Source organism: Cololabis saira, chromosome 20, assembly GCF_033807715.1.
Source record: "Cololabis saira isolate AMF1-May2022 chromosome 20, fColSai1.1, whole genome shotgun sequence".
In the NCBI taxonomy this organism is placed as follows: domain Eukaryota; kingdom Metazoa; phylum Chordata; class Actinopteri; order Beloniformes; family Belonidae; genus Cololabis; species Cololabis saira.
Window position 1 is genome coordinate 36,093,032 of NC_084606.1, and position 19,590 is coordinate 36,112,621.

The 19,590-nt window shown below is 42.6% G+C and overlaps 1 protein-coding gene across 2 annotated transcripts in view; it reads right to left on the minus strand.

Moving 5' to 3' along the window:
- LOC133420911 (cGMP-specific 3',5'-cyclic phosphodiesterase-like) overlaps positions 1-19,590 on the minus strand; it is a 134,783-nt gene that overhangs the window by 15,530 nt on the left and 99,663 nt on the right. For both annotated transcript variants that reach the window (XM_061710794.1, XM_061710793.1), the window contains exons 14-18: positions 18,913-19,038; positions 16,499-16,593; positions 14,753-14,840; positions 6,556-6,656; positions 4,011-4,088 (exon numbers count right to left, since the gene is read on the minus strand). In XM_061710794.1, the coding sequence (XP_061566778.1) occupies positions 4,011-4,088; positions 6,556-6,656; positions 14,753-14,840; positions 16,499-16,593; positions 18,913-19,038 (488 nt within the window). The remainder of the gene's footprint in view (positions 1-4,010; positions 4,089-6,555; positions 6,657-14,752; positions 14,841-16,498; positions 16,594-18,912; positions 19,039-19,590) is intronic.

Here is a 19,590-nt window from a genome sequence, read left to right on the forward strand (position 1 = left end):
TTCTGAGTGGGCGGGGCTATGATAATGAGGCACTGTGCTGATAGGCTGCCTGAATGACGCAATGACGCGATACACTGCTACGGAAAAATGGTGTAAGCTCCGGCCGGCGGAGTTAAGGCTGATTTATGGAGCCTACGGCGTAGGGTACGCGTCGATTTAACGCAGAACCGTAATTCAGGCTTAAGATCCGTTTACACCGTGTAACTGAATGAGAGCGTCCGACTATCACGTCGAGCTGCGTGACATCGGACGCTCTCTGTCCACACTGAAACTGTTAAACTCTCTCTGTCCACACTGAAACCGTTAAACTCTCTCTGTCCACACTGAAACCGTTAAACTCTCTCTGTCCACACTGAAACTGTTAAACTCTCTCTGTCCACACTGAAACTGTTAAACTCTCTCCGTCCACACTGAAACTGTTAAACTCTCTCCGTGCACACTGAAACTGTTAAACTCTCTCCGTCCACACTGAAACTGTTAAACTCTCTCCGTCCACACTGAAACTGTTAAACTCTCTCCGTCCACACTGAAACTGTTAAACTCTCTCCGTCCACACTGAAACCGTTAAACTCTCTCCGTCCACACTGAAACTGTTAAACTCTCTCTGTCCACACTGAAACCGTTAAACTCTCTCTGTCCACACTGAAACTGTTAAACTCTCTCTGTCCACACTGAAACTGTTAAACTCTCTCTGTCCACACTGAAACCGTTAAACTCTCTCTGTCCACACTGAAACCGTTAAACTCTCTCTGTTCACACTGAAACCGTTAAACTCTCTCTGTCCACACTGAAACCGTTAAACTCTCTCTGTCCACACTGAAACCGTTAAACTCTCTCTGTCCACACTGAAACTGTTAAACTCTCTCTGTCCACACTGAAACTGTTAAACTCTCTCTGTCCACACTGAAACCGTTAAACTCTCTCCGTCCACACTGAAACCGTTAAACTCTCTCCGTCCACACTGAAACCGTTAAACTCTCTCCGTCCACACTGAAACCGTTAAACTCTCTCTGTCCACACTGAAACTGTTAAACTCGCGGCCAGTTAGGACAGTCCAATAGAAAAAAAATAAAGCAATGGAATTGATTTTGTCGCTGATGCTCGTACGCATGGGACATGGTTTAATAGTTTACAGAGCCGCTGCTCTTCAGCCCAGAGTGAGGCTTTGTTCCCTCCCCTGCTACACGTCATTCAGACAGCCAATCAGCACAGAGCCTCATTATCATAGCCCCACCCCCTCAGAATCCTGCATAGAGACATGGCCCAGAGGTTGAATTTCTGATTTATGTAGAAAAAACAAGCTTTAGATTGTTTTTAAGACATTCAAGGCCTGTTTAAAATATACATTAAATGCCATAATAGGTCCCCTTTAAAGAAAAGTCTCTTGGCGCCATGGCCGAAACCGAACAGGAAGTCGGCCATTTTGAATTAATCGTGTAATTTTGGCGTAATTTATGTAATTACTTCGGCCGTTAATACGGCCCGAACCGTAACGTGCACCCAGGTGTGTTATACATCAAAATGTGCGTCTCTAACCTGCGACGACGTGCATTACTTTTCTCAGTCAAAAGCTTTACCGTGGCGACGCTAGATGCCAAAAAGCGCGCCCACCCTTCATCTGGTCCATATTGACTCATTCACCTTAATTGGTGCAAATTAGCCCCACCCTTTCTTCTGATTGGTCGATATTTGATAGTTCCTATTTTCTGCCATATTTTTTGAATGGTTTGACATAAAGAGTCGTGGGTTCATCGCTGCTTGCAGCTTTAATTAGGGCCCGAGCACTTGCAGTGCGAAGGCCCTATTGTATTTGCAGGAATTTTTATTATTATTATTATTATTATTATTATTATTTTCCTGACAAAGTGATGGCCTTTTTGCCCCCCTTAACATGCCCAAAAAGTCACCAAATTTTGCACCCAGGTCAGGCCTGGCGAAAAATTTGATATTTAATGGTTTGCATTAATGGGTGTGGCAAAATGGCTCAACAGCGCCCCCTTGAAAACTTTGTGCCTCAAGCCCCACGATACGGTTTGACGTACATGCACGAAAATCGGTACACACCTGTATCATGGGACAACTTAAAGAAAAGTCTCTTGGGATCATGCCCGAAACCGAACAGGAAGTCGGCCATTTTGAATTAATCGTGTCACTTTGGCGCAATTTATGCCATTCCTTCGAAAGTTAATTCAGCCCGAATCGTAACGTGCACCCAGGTGTGTTATACATCAAAATGTGCGTCTCCATCCTGCGACCACACGCATTACTTTTCTCTTTCGAAAGCGTTACCGTGGCGACGCTAGACGCCAAAAAGCGCGCCCACCCTTCATCTGATTGGTTCTGACAGAAAAAACTTTGCGCCTCAAGCCCCATAATACGGTTTGACGTACATGAACGGAAATCGGTACACACCTGTATCATGTTGCAACTAAAAGAAAAGTCTCTTGGCGCCATGGCCTAAACCGAACAGGAAGTCGGCCATTTTGAACATTCTGAATTAATCGCGTAATTTTGGAGCAATATATGCCATTCCTTCGAGAGTTAATTCAGCCCGAACCGTATCGTGAACCCAGATGTGTTATACATCAAAATGTGCGTCTCCATCCTGCGACTACACGCATTACTTTTCTCTTTCAAAAGTGTTACCGTGGCGACCCTAGACGCCAACAAGCGCACCCCCCCTTCATCTGATTGGTCCATATTTGATAGTTCCCCAAAAGGCACCAAATTTGGCATGCAAGCCAGGCCTGGCGATAAATTTGATATTTCATGGTTTGCATTAATGGGCGTGGCAAAATGGCTCAACAGCGCCCCCCGGAAAACTTTGTGCCTCAAGCCCCACAATACGGTTTGACGTACATGCACGAAAATCGCTACACACCTGTATCATGGCACAACTTAAAGAAAAGTCTCTTGGAGCCATGGCCGAAACCGAACAGGACGTCGGCCATTTTGAATAAATTGTGTCATTTTGGCGAAATTTATGCCATTCCTTCGGCAGTTAATTCAGCCCGAACCGTAACGTGCACCCAGGTGTGTTATACATCAAAATGTGCGTCTACATCCTGCGACACCACGCATTACTTTTCTCTTTCAAAAGTGTTACCGTGGCGACGCTAGACGCCAAAAGGCGCGCCCCCCCTTCATGTGATTGGTCCATATTTGATAGTTCTCCAAAAGTCACCAAATTTTGCATGCAAGCCAGACTTGGCGATAAATGTGATATTTCATGGTTTGCATTAATGGGCGTGGCCTAACGGCTCAACAGCGCCCCCTAGAAAACTTTTCTCTGCCATAACTTTTGAATGGTTTGACATAGAGAGTTGTGGGTGGTGTCATGGGACTCTGTAATGAGTTCTTAAGGTTCGTTGGCCTTAATTAGCCCCGCCCCTTCTTCTGATTGGTTGTCCCGATTTTCTGCTATAACTTTGGAATGGTTTGACATAGAGAGTCCTGGGTGGTGTCATAAGATTCTGTATGGAGTCCTTGACCTTCATTGGCCTGAATTAGCCCCGCCCCTTCTTGTCTTTGGTTGTCCCTTTTTTCCGCTATAACTTTTGAATGGTTTGACATAGGAAGTCGTGGGTGGTGTCATGGGACTCTGTAATGAGTCCATAAGCTTCGTTGGCCTTAATTAGCCCCGCCCCTTCTTCTGATTGGTTGTCCCTTTTTTCTGCTATAACTTTTCAATGGTTTGACGTAGGAAGTCGTGGGTGGTGTCATTTCTGATACTTATGGGGGGCGGTGGCCGTGAGTGCGAGGGCCCGTTCATTGCTGCTTGCAGCTTTAATTATGATTACATTTCTTATTATTTCTTATTTTTTTAGGCCTTTTCTGAAGGCGTAGAAGGCCCTGAATCCACTGCTGGATACGTTCCCTGCCTCGTCACATGGTCTGGGATTTCATTTAAGCTTAGTTAAACCCTTCCTGAGCCCCTTTAAGTGTCTGAACTGTTCAACTATTCCTTCCTAATCCCAGCCTGGGATGGATTTAAAGCTTGAGAGACTTACCTCAGTAGGTCTTTGTGCTGTTCGTCCTCCCAGATGAACTGGCTGTTCTTGGTGAGCTCAAAAAACTCCTCTCGCCTCCTGACGACACAAACACACAGGGCCTCAGGTCATTCTCTTCATGCACCCCCTTTAGCCTCTTTAACACCCACGTTACAACACCCATCTAAAGTGGACATGGGCAAACTACTGCCCCCCGGGCCACATGCGGCCACATGTTAGGCTTGTTAATCCGGACTCGTCCAAATTATAGTAAAAACCCCCTTTCCCTGCAATGCCCACGTTTCCCCAATAGATGGCGCATGAGCACTCAAACACAATGACCGTTGTTGGAGTGGCGCGTGTTTCATTTCGTTTCACGTCGCCATTCAAGCCCTTCTGTAAAGTTCAGCAGATCAAAGAGAAGGACAGTGGACACTGACTACGTTTCCATGCAGTCAAAATTCAGGTTATTGCTAATATTCCGGTTACTGAAACATTCGTAATATTCCGTTTACATGGTAATTAATCATTTGGGATATCTGGATCAAACCAGCGACGCGCAGAGAATGTGATGACGCAATTCCCGTCATTTCTGCTTCTTCTTCCTGTATCCAAATTCAAAACAAATGATTTGTTGGGGTTTTTAAAAACCCGAATATGAGCAAATTCGGGTTATTCAAAGGGGTTATTGGTGTTTACATGGCCGTGCAAATTCGGGTTATTGCTAATATTCGGGTTTTAAAAGGGTTATTGATGCATGGAAACACAGTCAGTGAGTGCCGAGTATTTAATCCCTCTGGAAGACGGCACAGAAGATGCTGCTGGTGTTTGGCTCAACCTACGTGTGTGAGCAGACTTTTAGCGTCATGAACATCAACACAGCGCATCACAGATCCCGGTTAACTGACAAACACCTCACATCTATCCTGAGCTTTGCCACTACAAAACTCCAGGCTTTGATGCACTGGCAAAAAAAAAAACGGAGACCAGCAACACTGTTCCCACTGAAATTGGTCAGTTTTTCTGCTGTTGTGAAAAAATGCATATGGAAAGTTCGGAAGTGCATCTTTTAATTAAAAGTAATGTGTGTTTACGCACAGCAGCGGTACAGCGGCTTCATTAACACGCCGCATATTGCTCCTAATTTCAATTTCTAGTTTCTGCTGCAGGTAGGATATTTAATACAGCCTATGTGTGTGTGCTTGGCGACAGACACGTGTACTGTTTGCGCTTGAAGTTTGTAGAGCGCGCAGTCAGGATAATCCATCCATGATTTTGGGGTCCATACGAGTGAATATTTCGTCAGAGGGAGGAAATACTGCCAACAGGCAATAACATTTGCAAACCCGGCAGGCAATAACAATCAATGAATGTCGTGTTTTCGATCCGCTCCGGGGCAACGTCAGTAATTCTCAACCCAGCAGCAGCAACGTTAGCATGTCCTCATTGTTTTCCTTTTCCCCCCAAGTGAGAATCGATAAGGGAATCGATTAAGAACCGAATCCTTAAGCAGAATCGAAAATGGAACTGGAATCGTTAAAATCGTATTAATTTCCATCCCTAATCTCCACATTCCCCGTCTTTGAAATAGCCCTGCTTGACTGACAGATCAGATAACAACGCCCCTCGAATAGCACATTGGGGAACAAACACAGTCGGTTTCTGCCGCTCCCCCTCTCATCTCTAGACACTTGTTTTTAGCGTGTTTAGCGAGTTTTGCATGACCGCCGTACGCTACTGTTTCAAAAACAAAAGGATTTCTCTCCATTAAACAGCATCAGATAATCTACAGCCCTGGGGCCTCATTTATAAAAGAGTGCGTAGGATTCATACTAAAGTGCACGTGCACCCAAAAGCTGCGAAAAAAAATCCGGATTTATAAAACCGTGTGCACGCACATCTGCACGCAATGTTCTCTTTATAAATCACAGTCCAGCTGGAAGGTTGCGCACATGAATTAGCCTCATATCCCGCCCTCTACACGGCCACTTTCTACCATAAATGGGCAATGCAAAGTAGTTCATGACTGTATTTGCATATGAATGAACCTGCTGAGCATGCGCAGCGGCACCTGCAGTCTGTTTCTGCTGTGTGTCAGGATGAATGAGTCATGTGTCGAGCCGGTGTTCTGCCGAGGTGTCCTACCTTTTATCTCAGTTTCTTTTTTTTCAAAGGCTTTTTCATGCAAATAGACGATTTAACAGCAGGAAGTCAGATTGTGCTTCACATAGATCTATGTGTACGACGCTTCGGCGGAAGATAAAACCCTGTCAGATCACGCTTCCACATAGATTAATGCAGGTAGGATGATTTAACAGATGAAAATACCCCGTCAGATCACGTTTCCACATAGACATCAACATTTATCTATGTGGAAGCGTGATCTGACGTTTTTTTTTCTTCCGCCGAAGCGTCGTACACATAGATCTATGTGGAAGCACATTCTGACTTCCTGCTGTTAAATAGAAGTGTAGTGTAGCATCTTTTAAGCCCTGTTTTGTGCGCAAGCAAGCTTTATAAATGAGGCCCTTGCTCTGCCCCTCCGGGCTCCGGGTCTGGTACCTACTTCATGTACAGAGCCAGGTCGGTGGCCAGGATGGCTCTCTCGATCATCTTCAGCGTGGCCTTGTACTCGTCCAGAGAGAGGCCGCTCAGGATCTGGTTTCCCTGCAGACACACAAACCAAAATGTTCATACTCCCAAGGGTGAGAACAGGTTTGATACAGAGAACTTTTTTCTACAGAGCCATGGTTGGCTGGAACTCATACCAGTTCATATTTCTCATGTAGGTAGCAAAGATTGGTTTAAGGCTCAATAATCATGTTTTGGGGTTTTCAGTTTTCAATTCAAATGTATACCGTTTAGTACACTTGGGGCCTGATTTACTAAGATCCTAAATAAAGAGTACTAAATTGCGTGTGCACTGAAAAAGTTTGCACGTGCTGTTGTTGTGTGTTTTGCGGGTGATCAACTAAGAATGCTTGCGCAATTGATAACAGGTGCAAACCGCAGTATTTAAATGAGGTGTTGCGCGTCTTACGGTTTGCGCCATGGAGAGTCTGGATGGAAAGCAGGATAGTTGCAAGCGCAAAATGAAATTTGACGAGTTGGAGTTAGAGATATTAGTGGAGGAGGCAAATAAACACATTCATGAACTACAGCTAAGAAATTTAAACATTACCAAAAGAAACGCAATATGGGAGAAAATCTGCGATAGAATAAATGCAGTTGGTAAGACAAAAAGAACGGCAGATGAGGTTAAAAGAAGGTGGCAAGCTATAAGGCGAAGAACTAAAGAAAAAGTGGCCTTTAATAAAACTTGTGCAACCATTTTTAAAATAGCATGCAGCAGAATAAAGACTCTCTCTCTGCGTATTCTTTGATTTTGGATGTCGCCTCCTTGCCACAATAACGGCAGCCATCGGTGCGTAATGCTGGGCAGATTAGCACTTCCTTTCGAACGTATTAAATACAGACGCAATCACAATCCCCGCAATTACTTTCAGGCTTGGTAAATCTCATTGCGTGTGGTAAATGAACCTATTTGCATCTTCCCCTCCCAGTATTTAGCGCTTTCTGGCGGGTACGCCCCATATTGATTATTCATCAGGGCAAAAGTACTAAATGAACAGCGTGTGCTATTTTGCTCATTTGAGAGGCGCAGTCCTCTTTGCACGCTGTTAGTAGATCAGCTTGCACATTGGTTTGCGGGTGCTGTCAAGTTTGCACAGGTTTTTACACACGCAAACCTTTAGTAAATCAGGCCCTTGGTACGCAATTGAAATACCTTTGTATATGATTTTGACAGGGAGTATCTCAACCCCAAATGGTCCAAATGCTTTGATATTTACACTGATTGTACAACATCAAGTGACCTTTAAAACAACGCCAGGCCCATGCTTCTCGGGCCTTGATTTGTTTTGTTAAGTACATTGAGAACATCCTACCGTACGATTTTGGTGTCAAAATTCATGCCGAAAAGACCTTTTTTAGCGCAATTTTTCGCTCACCTTTTAGTAAATCTTCTATCCCGGTACTTTCTACCATCTACAAATGCAGAAATGTTCACATCCTTCAATACATTTATGAAGTGATTAGTCTCCTCCTGGTCTTGCATTTCTCAGTGTTTATAAGAACTTCCTGGACTCAAAAGACCAAGATTCCTTGCGAAAAGAACATGAGCAGAAAACAAATTCCTGTTCCTTTTGATGGATTAGAAAAGGAGTAACCCAGGGGTCATATTCGGGTTTTTAAAAACCGGAATATGAGCAAATTCCGGTTATTCAAAGGGGTTGTTGCTAATATTCCGGTTAGAAAAGGGTTATTGACTGCATGGAAACGTATAGCTCCCATACCGGGAGCTTTACGGGCGCTATACTGGGTCTGAGGTGTGGGAACGCACGCGCGGGCGGTGGTTTGGTGTTGTAAACGTCATCAGATCGGCCTGCTTTGAACTATTACTTTGAGAACTCCGATCAAAACCGATAGGGGCCATTATCGGCCGATACCGATCGGTTGTCGATGGATCGGTGCATCTCTACTGATGAGCAGCTGCATCATGGCGGGGAAGGCAGGACAAGCATGTGCAGGTGTGTTCAAACCCAGTTCACATGAATGCTTCTCTTCCCCTGTGTTGAACTGTCTAACCCTTTCACTTCTCTTCAGAGCAAACATTGGCACCGGTGCTATCAGCCCCCGTGGTTCAAGGTTTGCAAACAAGCGCACGTGTTGTCCCCTCTGCGCTCACGTGTGTGGCCGAGAGAGTTTCCATAAAGCTCTGACGGGGCTCCGGGCTGATGAATCTGAGGTCTGACAGAGGCACGCAGCTGGATCACTGCAAAAACTCACAATCTAACAACAATATTTGTCTTATTTCTAGTTAAAATGTCTCATTTTTGGTAAAAAAAAAATCTCATTACACTTAAAACAAGACTCATCACTGGAAAAAAACAACAATTTTCACCTGTTTCAAGTAGATTTTCACTTTAAATAAGTAGAAAAATCTGGTTTGCAGAGATACTGGGATTTAGTTTTTTTAGTTTTTTTGGTCTGTTTTATTTTTATGACTGCACTTATTTATTCTCTTGCTGGGATATTTTAACCAACAATCTTAGACATTTCTCCTTTAAAGTTTGATATTCTCTAGCTGACTCAGATTTCAAGGTGTTGTCCATAGAGGATGTTTGCACAAGGAACAGTAAACAGAAGCTAAAGTACTATTAAAATACAAACAATTGAGTCATAATTGGAGCTTAATTCAATTAAAACAATCTAATAATTTCCAGAGTTGCGGCTGAATGTTTGTAATTGGAGTGATAGAAAACAAATGGGTGTCGACGGTGCTGCACTGCAAAAACTCAGAATCTTAACAAGAATATTTGTCTTATTTCTAGTTAGAATGTCTCATTTTTAGTAAAAAAAAATCTCATTAGACTTAAAACAACCCATCACTGGAAAAAACAACCATTTTCACCTGTTTCAAGTACATTTTCACTTAAAGGGGACCTATTATGAAAAACACGTTTTTTCTTGTTTTAACATATATATAAAGTGGTCTCCCCTCACCCTGCCAGCACAGGGGAGACAAAATACCATGAATTTCTGCAAGCTCTCTGACCCCCGCCGGACAGAGTCCCCCAGTGTCACATGTTTTTTTTTGAGCTGATTAGAATCTGCTCCCGTCGTTACGTAACGACAGGAGCAGATTTCCATAGGTTCAGCCTCCGCTGCTGAAACCACGCCCACAACCAGCTCTCTCCGCCGGCTGGAGCGGTGCATCCTTCAGCCAGTCGGACGCGGCGCCGCGGCGGAGCAGATCCGGGTTAAATCATCCAGGTTCCCGGGTGGTTTGGGAGCTGGGTCCTTGGGGGTCTGTCCCAGGCTGGACCAGCTTCACCCTCCGAGATTTTCAGGCAAATCTGTCGGTTTGATCCCCGGTAACCGACGATGCGCACAGGATGCGCCCCGGAGTGGATCTGTGCGCCCGCCGTGGAGTTGCGGCGCCGTTGCGCAGCAGCCGCCGGGCAGATCCGGCTGAAATCCCGCTGGTCGGTCCCCGGGAGTCCCTGCTACCAGTCCAGGCGGGTTCCTGCGGTCCCGGCCGGTGGGAACCGGTCATATTTCCCGGTTAAAGCCGCGGTGATGCGCGCTGATCCAGCAGCGCTGCTGCAGCAGCGCTGCTCCCGTGCGCCTGGCTTGGCTCCGGGGCCAGCGTTCAGCATCCGCCGGGTAGATCCGGCTTAAATAGTGCATAAATGTTATTTATATACAACTCATATTTTATTTTTTTTAACAATAAAGTTTCCATTTGTGAAAATTCAGTGTTGTGATAATTTACAGGCTCGGGCTGCTCTGGCGGAGCGAGGTTTATGCTCCTCCCCTGCTACACGTCATTCAGGGAGCCAATCAGCACAGAGCCTCATTATCATACCCCCCCCTTCCCTAAAAATGAGGCGCAGAAAAAGAGGTTAGAAGCGGTAAAACTGGACAGGGCCCACAGGCTGGATTTATGATTTATGTAGAAAAAACAAGCTTTAGATTGTTTTTAAGACATTCAAGGCCTGTTTAAAATATACATTAAATGCCATAATAGGTCACCTTTAAAATAAGTAGAAAAATCTGCCAGTGGAGCAAGATTTTTTTGCTTGTCATGAGAAGATAAATCTTGTTCCACTGGCAGATTTTTCTAATTATTTCAAGTGAAAATTTACTTGAAACAGGTGAAAATTGTCAAATAAGTTATTTTTCTGGTAATGAGTCTTGTTTTAAGTGTAATGAGATTTTCAGACTAAAAATGAGACATTTTAACTAGAAATAAGACAAATATTCCTGGTAAGATGTTGAGTTTCTGCAGTGAAAGCACCAGAACAAAGGCAGAGTAAATGAGCCGGGGAGGTGCAGGAAGGTCTGACGGCTGTCTGTCTGTCAGTGACCTAGTTGTAACGATGGGGCGGCGCTTTCAGCCTCATTACAGCTTTATGTGTGTTTAATAACGCTGTTAAAGCGCACTCTATAACGTTCGACACAGCTTATTTGTTTTTATTGAATTATGTTCTGAGATAAACCTCACAGATTTCTGGGAGATGTCGTTGTTCGTCTGCTGTAATGTCAAATGTTGGTTATCGTCTTATCAAGATACTAACCCCGTTAAAGCCCGTCTGATAACCTGGACACTCATTATCTCGTTCCACTTCCTGTCTGAGCTGAGGTTGCAAAGGAGCACAACTTTCCCAGTCCGTTTCTGGAGCTTTGCCAGGGCAGTAATGCGTGTCCTAACACGTGCCGTGCACACACACGTTCTGTGACCTGGTTCTCATAAGGCAATGAGTGCCTTTACATGGGAAGTTTAATTCCTCTTTAATTCAGAATTAAAATTAGAGTTAAAATGAGTAAAAATTACCATGTAAACACCTAATTCTGAATGAAAATGGCCATTCAGAATTAAACTTAATTCCGAAGTAAGTGGCTGGTTTATTCTGATTTTAAATCCGAATAGAATAATTCCGCGACCATGTATATTCATTCAAAAATAATAATAAAAATAAATAAATAAATAATAAAAAAAAGTAATAATAATAAAATTAAATTAAAAAATAATAATAATAATTTAAATTAAAAAAAAAGTACAAAAAAAAGGAATAAAAAAAAAAAAGTATACACTCATTCCTCTTTAAATTAATTCCGGTCTTTCTCCCGTCTGTCTCCATGACGCTTATATTCCACTGGGCTTGTTTTCCAAACAGTTTCAATGGCAGCACGCAGTAAACGCTGGTCAAGAGCAGAGACCATTTATTTAATAAATAGCTTGGAGGACCTGGAAATAATTAAAGGAACAGAAGCAGGAAACATAAAAATTGTGATCTTTTCAAAGTTGTAGCGGCTAAGTTAGTTTTTCTTCCGGTAGTTTAACTTCCGTTCCCCCCCCTATCCCATCAGAACCTTCCCAACCCCCAGACCTGTAGAGGAATTGGATAAAGCCGAACAAACGTGTTTTCCATGTAAACCTCAATTCGGAATTACTATTTCCATGTAAACTTGAAGGAAAATAGTTTAATTCGATATTATTTAATAGTTATGCGGTACATCGACCGCATAACTGCGGACGCTGCACCGATCCGTCTGTCAGTCTCCCGCTCCATCGTTCCCTCACTCGTGAACAAGATCCCGAGATACTTGAACTCCTCCCACCTGAGGCAGGACTTCTCCACCCACCCGGAGAAGGCACGCCACCCTTTCCCGGTGGAGAACCATGGCCTCGGCCTTGGAGGTGCTGATTCTCATCCCTGCCGCGTCGCTCTCAGCCTCAAACCGCCCCAGCACATGCTGAAGGTCCCGGTACGATGAAGCCAACAGGACAACATCATCTGCAAAAAGCAGAGATGAAATCCTGTGGTTCTCAAACCGGATCCCCTCCGGCCCCTGGCTGCGCCTAGAAATCCTGTCCATAAAAATTATGAACAGGACCGGTGACAAAGGGCAGCCCTGCCGGAGTCCAACATGCACTGGGAACAAGTCTGATTTACTGCCGGCAATGCGAACCAGACTCCTGCTTCGATCATACAGAGACCGGACAGCCCTTAATAGAGAGCCCCGGACTCCACACTCACTGACCCCACACAGAATGGCAGTTTGACTAGATGAGCAAACGGAGGTGTATGTTACACAAAAGGAGGATCCCTAGAACCAAGCCTTGGAGCACACCTGTCTCCATGCAACGGGATGCAGGATCAGTATCAGTACTCAGTACTGATATGGCCCTTTTCCACTAGTCCCGCCTCAGCTCGGTTCTACCCGCCTCGGCCCCGTCTTGCGCTTTTGCACTAGGGGCTGAGACGGGTAGAGCCGCTCCAAGCAGATACTTTTTCTGTAACCATTCTGGCGAGGTTCTAACCGGGCTGAGCCGGGACTATTTCTGACGTCATCACATTACAGGCAGCTGATTGGTCGGGGGGCGGGCCCGTCACCAACCTCCTCGCCAGTGATTGGTCGGGGGGCGGGGCCGGCAGACGTTTGAATCAGGAAGCGGGAGTCAGCGCGAGGGGACTCGCAGCGATTTTATTATAAAGCGCAAACGTCTGTTTGGTGATCCAACTCTGAGGTGCAGATGTTCATAAACCTGGTGACTGACGAGAGAATTAAAAAAGCGATGTAGACGGGCTGTTTTACTCTCAGCTGCTCGCGGCTCCAGCTGATTTCTCATCAGCGCTGACATGAACAAAGGTGTTGCGCAATAGAGTACGTCACAGCAGCTTCACCCCAACCTGCCCACTTCTCATCTGGCTGTGGAAAAACAAACGGGGACAAAACGGGTGGAGCCGCGACGAGCCGGGCCACGCCGGGCTAAGGCGGTACTAGTGCGAAAGCGCCAATAGAGGATGTTATGATTTACTGTGTCAAACGTATGAACAGGTCCAGTGAGATGAGGACAGTTTCTGCAGGGTGAGTACGTACGAGTCAGTCAACTGCTAGCGTGGACTTTACTGAGAAACGCCTAGGTGAACCACCGTTTTATAAATACACTGAAAACATTTGCTGCTCAGTAATTACTAGGGGTGTAACAATATATCGTACCACGAAATTTTGTGATACAAAAACACGATACGTGTCGTGGAGGTGACGATATTGGATTATTAATATGAATAGCTTATATTGTGTTGACTAGTAACGTGCAGCGTATTGGTGCCGACCGCGCCTCGACCCACGGACCAAAATCTTCCTCCGCTCAGAAGAAACTAGTACCGTTTTGGTCCCGATCACGGGACTCTTGCAGGTTTTGAGCTCTGAACTTTTACTGATGTAAGGCTGGTGTAGAGTTAAGCCTTACCTTATTAAATTAAACCTTTTTGGGGTGGTGAGTAGGATAAACACGGGGACAACTTCTGCTGAGTTCCAGTGTACTTTAATGTCCCTCAACAGTGTAGGATTTTAGAACATCAACACAGCACCTAGTGCCGTACTGTGGCGTATCACTCCGCCCAATCTAAAACAGACTAATCACTACAGATAAACTGACTAGTGTCATTATAGTCCCTGATTTACATCACAATATAAAGAATATATTTATAAAATAATCAACCCTGAATTACCAAAATAACCTTCTTAACAAAAATAAATCTCCTCTTACACTTATAAGGTGAGCATGAATCAATCTTTTTTATGATGTAAAATTGTATGTATTTATTTACTTTTATTTATTTATTTAATTTTAGTTGTTAAATTTCTGGAAAAGAAAAAAGTCAAATCGTACATGAGAGAAACTATTCAGTTTGTGGCTAAATATTTGTACTTGTATGAAACTGAAGATCATAATGGAAACCTGACATTTACTTTTAGTTCAGTTTGTGGAAAATGGTTGGCCTGGCTTTCTCTTTAAAACTTAAACAGTTATAAAGCATTACAAACTGGAACAATAGGGAAAACACACAGTATTGTTTTGTATTTTGTGTCTTTCAAATAAAAGACCATTTTTTTCCAGTCATATGTTCCTCATTCAAGGTTGTAAAAAAATACTGCTATAATATCGTATCGTATCGTTATCGTGACCTCAATATCATGTACCGTACCGTATCGTGAGATTAGTGTATCGTTACACCCCTATTAATTACGTTACATATTTTTGCAAGGCGCCCTTCCTTCCTCCCGTGTGTCCATGTGCATCTAGTCTCCAGTGCTCCAGAGTGTTTCTGCTTATGAAAGTGACTCTCTTGACCTGATTGAGTGCATTTATGTGGAGTTGGTGTGTGAGCGGTGAGTGCTGCACGTACGGGGCTGTTGAGGATCATGAGGCACTGGTCGAAGTGGTGATGCTCCATGGTGGAGTGGCAGTACAGGTGGGCCAGGGGATGGTCACTCCTGAAACAGAAGCACAACGTGAATACAGCCTGTTCCCAGGTGAGGTGACGGCCCAGCGGTACGGCTCACGCTTCGCCACTGGTTTTAGAATATCATAAAGTTGGAAAGAGAAATCTGCAAGTTTCCTTTTTCTTTCCATCTTTCCCTGGAGAACGCCGCTTTTAAACGTTCTCCTTGTTTTCTCGTGCATTTATTGACAAAGTGGAGCTCTGCTATCCCTCTTTGGTCTCCAGACCAGGGGTCGGCAACCCAAAATGTTGAAAGATCCACATTGGACCAATAAAAACAAAAAACAAATATATATGGAGCCGCAAAAAATTAAAAGTCTTGTATAAGCCTTAGAATGAAGACAACACATTCTGTATGTATCTATATTAGTTATACTATTAACATTCAGGCAATGAATGCAACTGATTTGCTCGAAGAAATGTTGAATACTCTTTTCTCTTTTTCCCTTTGGAACTAATCCCTTTGGCCTGTTTGTTTCCAACAGCCACCTGCCTGGCCCCGCCCTGCTGTAGAAACGCACAATTTAAATGACATATTTTGCTCAACTAACATGACTAAGCATAAATTACATAGAAACACCAGCAAAAATATTTAAAAAAAATGAAATAAAAAAGGATTGGGTCCAGATTTAAAGTAATTAAACCTTCATATTGTTTAGTTTTTATATTTTAAGGATTAGTTTTTTTAAAAATGTTTAATTTCTTTTTTCAATTGTAGTTTTCATATTTATTCTACACATTTTTACGCCATTGGAAAACGCTAAGAATGTCACGTCCTCCTACTACGGAAGAGTATTAGGGCCAGGCAGGAGAAAAATAAAAATAATATTTTAGAGGAAGAATATTTTTTTTTCATTATGCACTTCAAGAAACAAGTTGAAATGTCGAGAAAAAAGTTGAAATGTCGAGATTAATGTTGAAGTACAATTTCGAGAAAAAAGTCGAAATGTCGAGAAAAATGTCAAAATTTCGTGAATAAAGTCGAAATGTTGAGAAAAAAGTCGAAATTTTAAGAAAAGTCTAAATGTCGAGAAAAAAGTCGAAATGTCGAGAATATTGTTGAAGTATAATTTCGAGAAAAAAGTCGAAATGTCGAAAAAAAAGTCGAAATGTTGAGAAAAAAGGAGAAATTTCGACTTTATTCACGAAATTTCTACTTTTTTCTCGAAATTGTATTTCAACAATCTCAACATTTCGTCTTTTTTCTCGAAGTGCACAATAAAAAAAAAATCTTCCACTCTCAAATTTTTTTTTCTCTTGCCTGGCCCTAATACTCTTCCGTATCCAACAGAAACCATATTAAAACAAAAAATATATTTCCCTCCCCCATTAATCTCCATTTTCAAACATTCCTGAACAAGCTCCAGGAGCCACCAGGGCGGCGCTAAAGAGCCGCATGCGGCTCTAGAGCCGCGGGTTGCCACGCCGACCCCTGCTCCAGACTCATCATTTTATGGATGCTGCTTTACTTATAAATCGTTACAGTTACAAGTTGACATCACCTTTCATTCGTTCAGCTCTAAGTTCCACATGCCAACTTTTTTCTTGAAAGTGTTTTTATTTTATTTTTTTATTTTCCATATAGTCCCAACTCTTTGTGATTTGTGGTTGTGCGTGCAGACGGGGGGCCGTCCCTCCCTCCGGCTGTACCTCTGGATGTAGGAGTTGTTGACCCCTCTGTGGTCCAGGTCGTGGCTGAGAGTTGCAATCATCAGAGCCAACACCTCCAGATCGTTCAGGTTATTCTGTCCAGAGGAGGAAAGATAAATGAATACAGGGACAACAAATACACAATAACAGATGACCATGTGTTTCCATAACTGAAAAGAAGAAAACATCAGTGCCGTTGTGTCTCTCCGCACGGCTCGGCGTGTGTTTGCTCAGCTCGCTGCCTGGAGTGGAATGGAAGTCTATCCTTGCATCACACTGCAAAAACTCAAAATCTTAACAAGAATATTTGTCTTATTTCTAGTTAAAATGTCTCATTTTTAGTAAAAACAACAATTTTCACCTGTTTCAAGTAAATTTTCACTTGAAATAAGTAGAAAAATCTGCCAGTGGAACAAGATTTATCTTCTTATTACAAGCAAAAAAATCTTGCTCCACTGGCAGATTTTTCTACTTATTTTAAGTGAAAATCTACTTGAAACAGGTGAAAGTTGTTGTTTTTTCCAGTGATGAGTCTTGTTTTAAGTCTAATGAGATTTTTTTTTACTAAAAATGAGACATTCTAACTAGAAATAAGACAAATATTCTCGTTAAGATTCTGAGTTTTTGCAGTGCAGCACCGCTGACACCCATTTGTTTTCTATCACTCCAATTACAAACATTCAGCCGCAATCCAATTATGACTCAATTGTTTGTATTTCAATAATACTTTAGCTTCTGTTTACTTGCCCTTGTGCGGATATAAAACTTTAAAGGAGAAATGTCTAAGATTGTTGGTTAAAATATCCCAGCAAGAGAAGAAATAAGTGCAGTCATAAAAATAAAACAGACCAAAAAAACTACAAGACAAAACCGGGATATTGCCTAGGAAAGGGTTATTGATGCATGGAAACGTAGTCATTCTCTTCCTCCACAGCAATGCAAAGCCAAACGATTCATTTGTTAAATTAATTTGTTTTATTCATTAACTTTGTCTATTTTTTGTTATATATTAGTGTTATTTGAGCCACTCACAGCTACTTTCGTTGCTATAACCTCAATCACATAACTGATGTGTACGTGAAAGGAGAAATAGCTTGTGCGATGATGACAATGATGGATTTGCATCTAACTTTCGGTCAGGTGAACTATGAACTGTCAATTATCCATCAAGCTCATGTTAACATTAAATATGATAGATTTGTCCGGGACATTTCTCTTGCGGGACGGGAGAAGACGCTAAATTTCAACTTTCAGAAGGGAAAAACCAGCAAATATCCACGTCTAATTTGACTGGTTTCAGAGTTGCCACGGCAAAAAGAAGAAGTATAACTGAGAAAACACGGTTCGGAAACTGAGATCCTTTTAGAAATGATGGCGAGAAAAGAAAAGTGTAACATGATTGCTCTCTAGACATTTGGATTTGTTGGTTCCAGATCCTGGGTTTTGATCAGCGGGACATTTGGGTTGAACCGACGACGAGGGACTGCGTTTCCTCGTTCCCAACTCACTTTGAGCTGCTTTACTGCCTCCTTTTTATTACATTTTTGGCTTCACGTTACACATTGCTCCTTTAAGAGCAAAAATAACAAGACTGGATAATCACAAGGGATAACTTTTATACATTCAACTGTTTATAGCTGTTTGGGTGGCCTAAAACTACGGAAGAGTAAAAAAATATTTGAGACGGGAAGATTTTTTTTTATTGTGCACTTCGAGAAAAAAGTCGAAATGTCGAGAAAAAAGTCGAAATGTCGAGATTAATGTTGAAATACAATTTCAAGAATAAAGTCAAAATTTTGTTTTTTTTCTCAATATTTCAACTTTATTCGAAATTTTGACTTTTTTCTCAACATTTTGACTTTTTTCTCGAAATTGTACTTCAACATTAATCTCGACATTTATCTTGTGCATTTATTTCCATTGCTAATGCGCAGTTTTATACAGAAGAGTATCAGGGCCAGGCAGGAGAAAAATAAAAATAATATTTTAGAGGAGGAAGATTTTTTTTCATTATGCACTTCGAGAAAAAAGTCGAAATGTCGAGATTAATGTTGAAAAACAATTTCATGAATAAAGTCAAAATTTGTGAATAAAGTCGAAATTTCCAGAATAAATTTGAAATACATTTTGACTTTTTTCTCAAAATTGTACTTCAACATTAATCTTGACATTTCGACTTTTTTCTCGACATATTGACTTTTTTCTCAAAGTGCATAATGAAAAAAAAATCTTCCTCCTCTAAAATATTATTTTATTTTTCTCCTGCCTGGCCCTAAAACTCTTCCTTATAAAATCGTCACTACTGCGCATTAGCAATGGAAATAAATGCACAAAATAAACAAAGTAAATGAAAGAATGACAACACTAAAGTAAAAACTAAACCGATGCGTTTAATCCAGGTGCGTGTGCTGTACCTGGAAGCGGCCGGACTTGAGCAGGGCGAACATGCACTGGGCCGTGTTGAAGGCGTGTCTCCAGTTGTGATAGGCCACGTTCTTCCTGTAGTTCTTCTTCACACTCAGAACCCACTGACACAAACTCTGCAGCAGACAGAACATGCGGGAAAACCGTCAGCAAGCAGCCGCTTCTGCACAGCTGCAGGATGGTGCAGCTCCTGCACATCCCACGCCGGGACAGCGGCTCTCTGGCCCTGCTGACGGCCAGCTCTGTCCACAGTGTGGCTGGGAACCATGGAGATGGCAACTCAATTTACTGATAATCCAAAAAAGATTATTATTATTATTTTTTTCTCCTTGTCTGCATATATATTAATGGTTAATACCATGTTGGTAAGAACCTAAAGCATATATATATATATATATATATATATATATATATATATATATATATATATATATATATACATATATATATATATATATATATATATACAGAATGAGTGTGCAGCCTTAAATCTGCTGGAATAATGATGAGATAATAACATGCTGTAGGTGCTGAGTGGGGGGGGGGGGGGGGGGGGGGGGGGGGGGGGCTGCCCTGCAGGGCCCCCTCTGCTCCAATCAAAGCCCTTCTTTGTGCAGCGTCTCCGCGGAGGTGAAGCCACACACATACAAGCAGCTCTTCATGAGGAC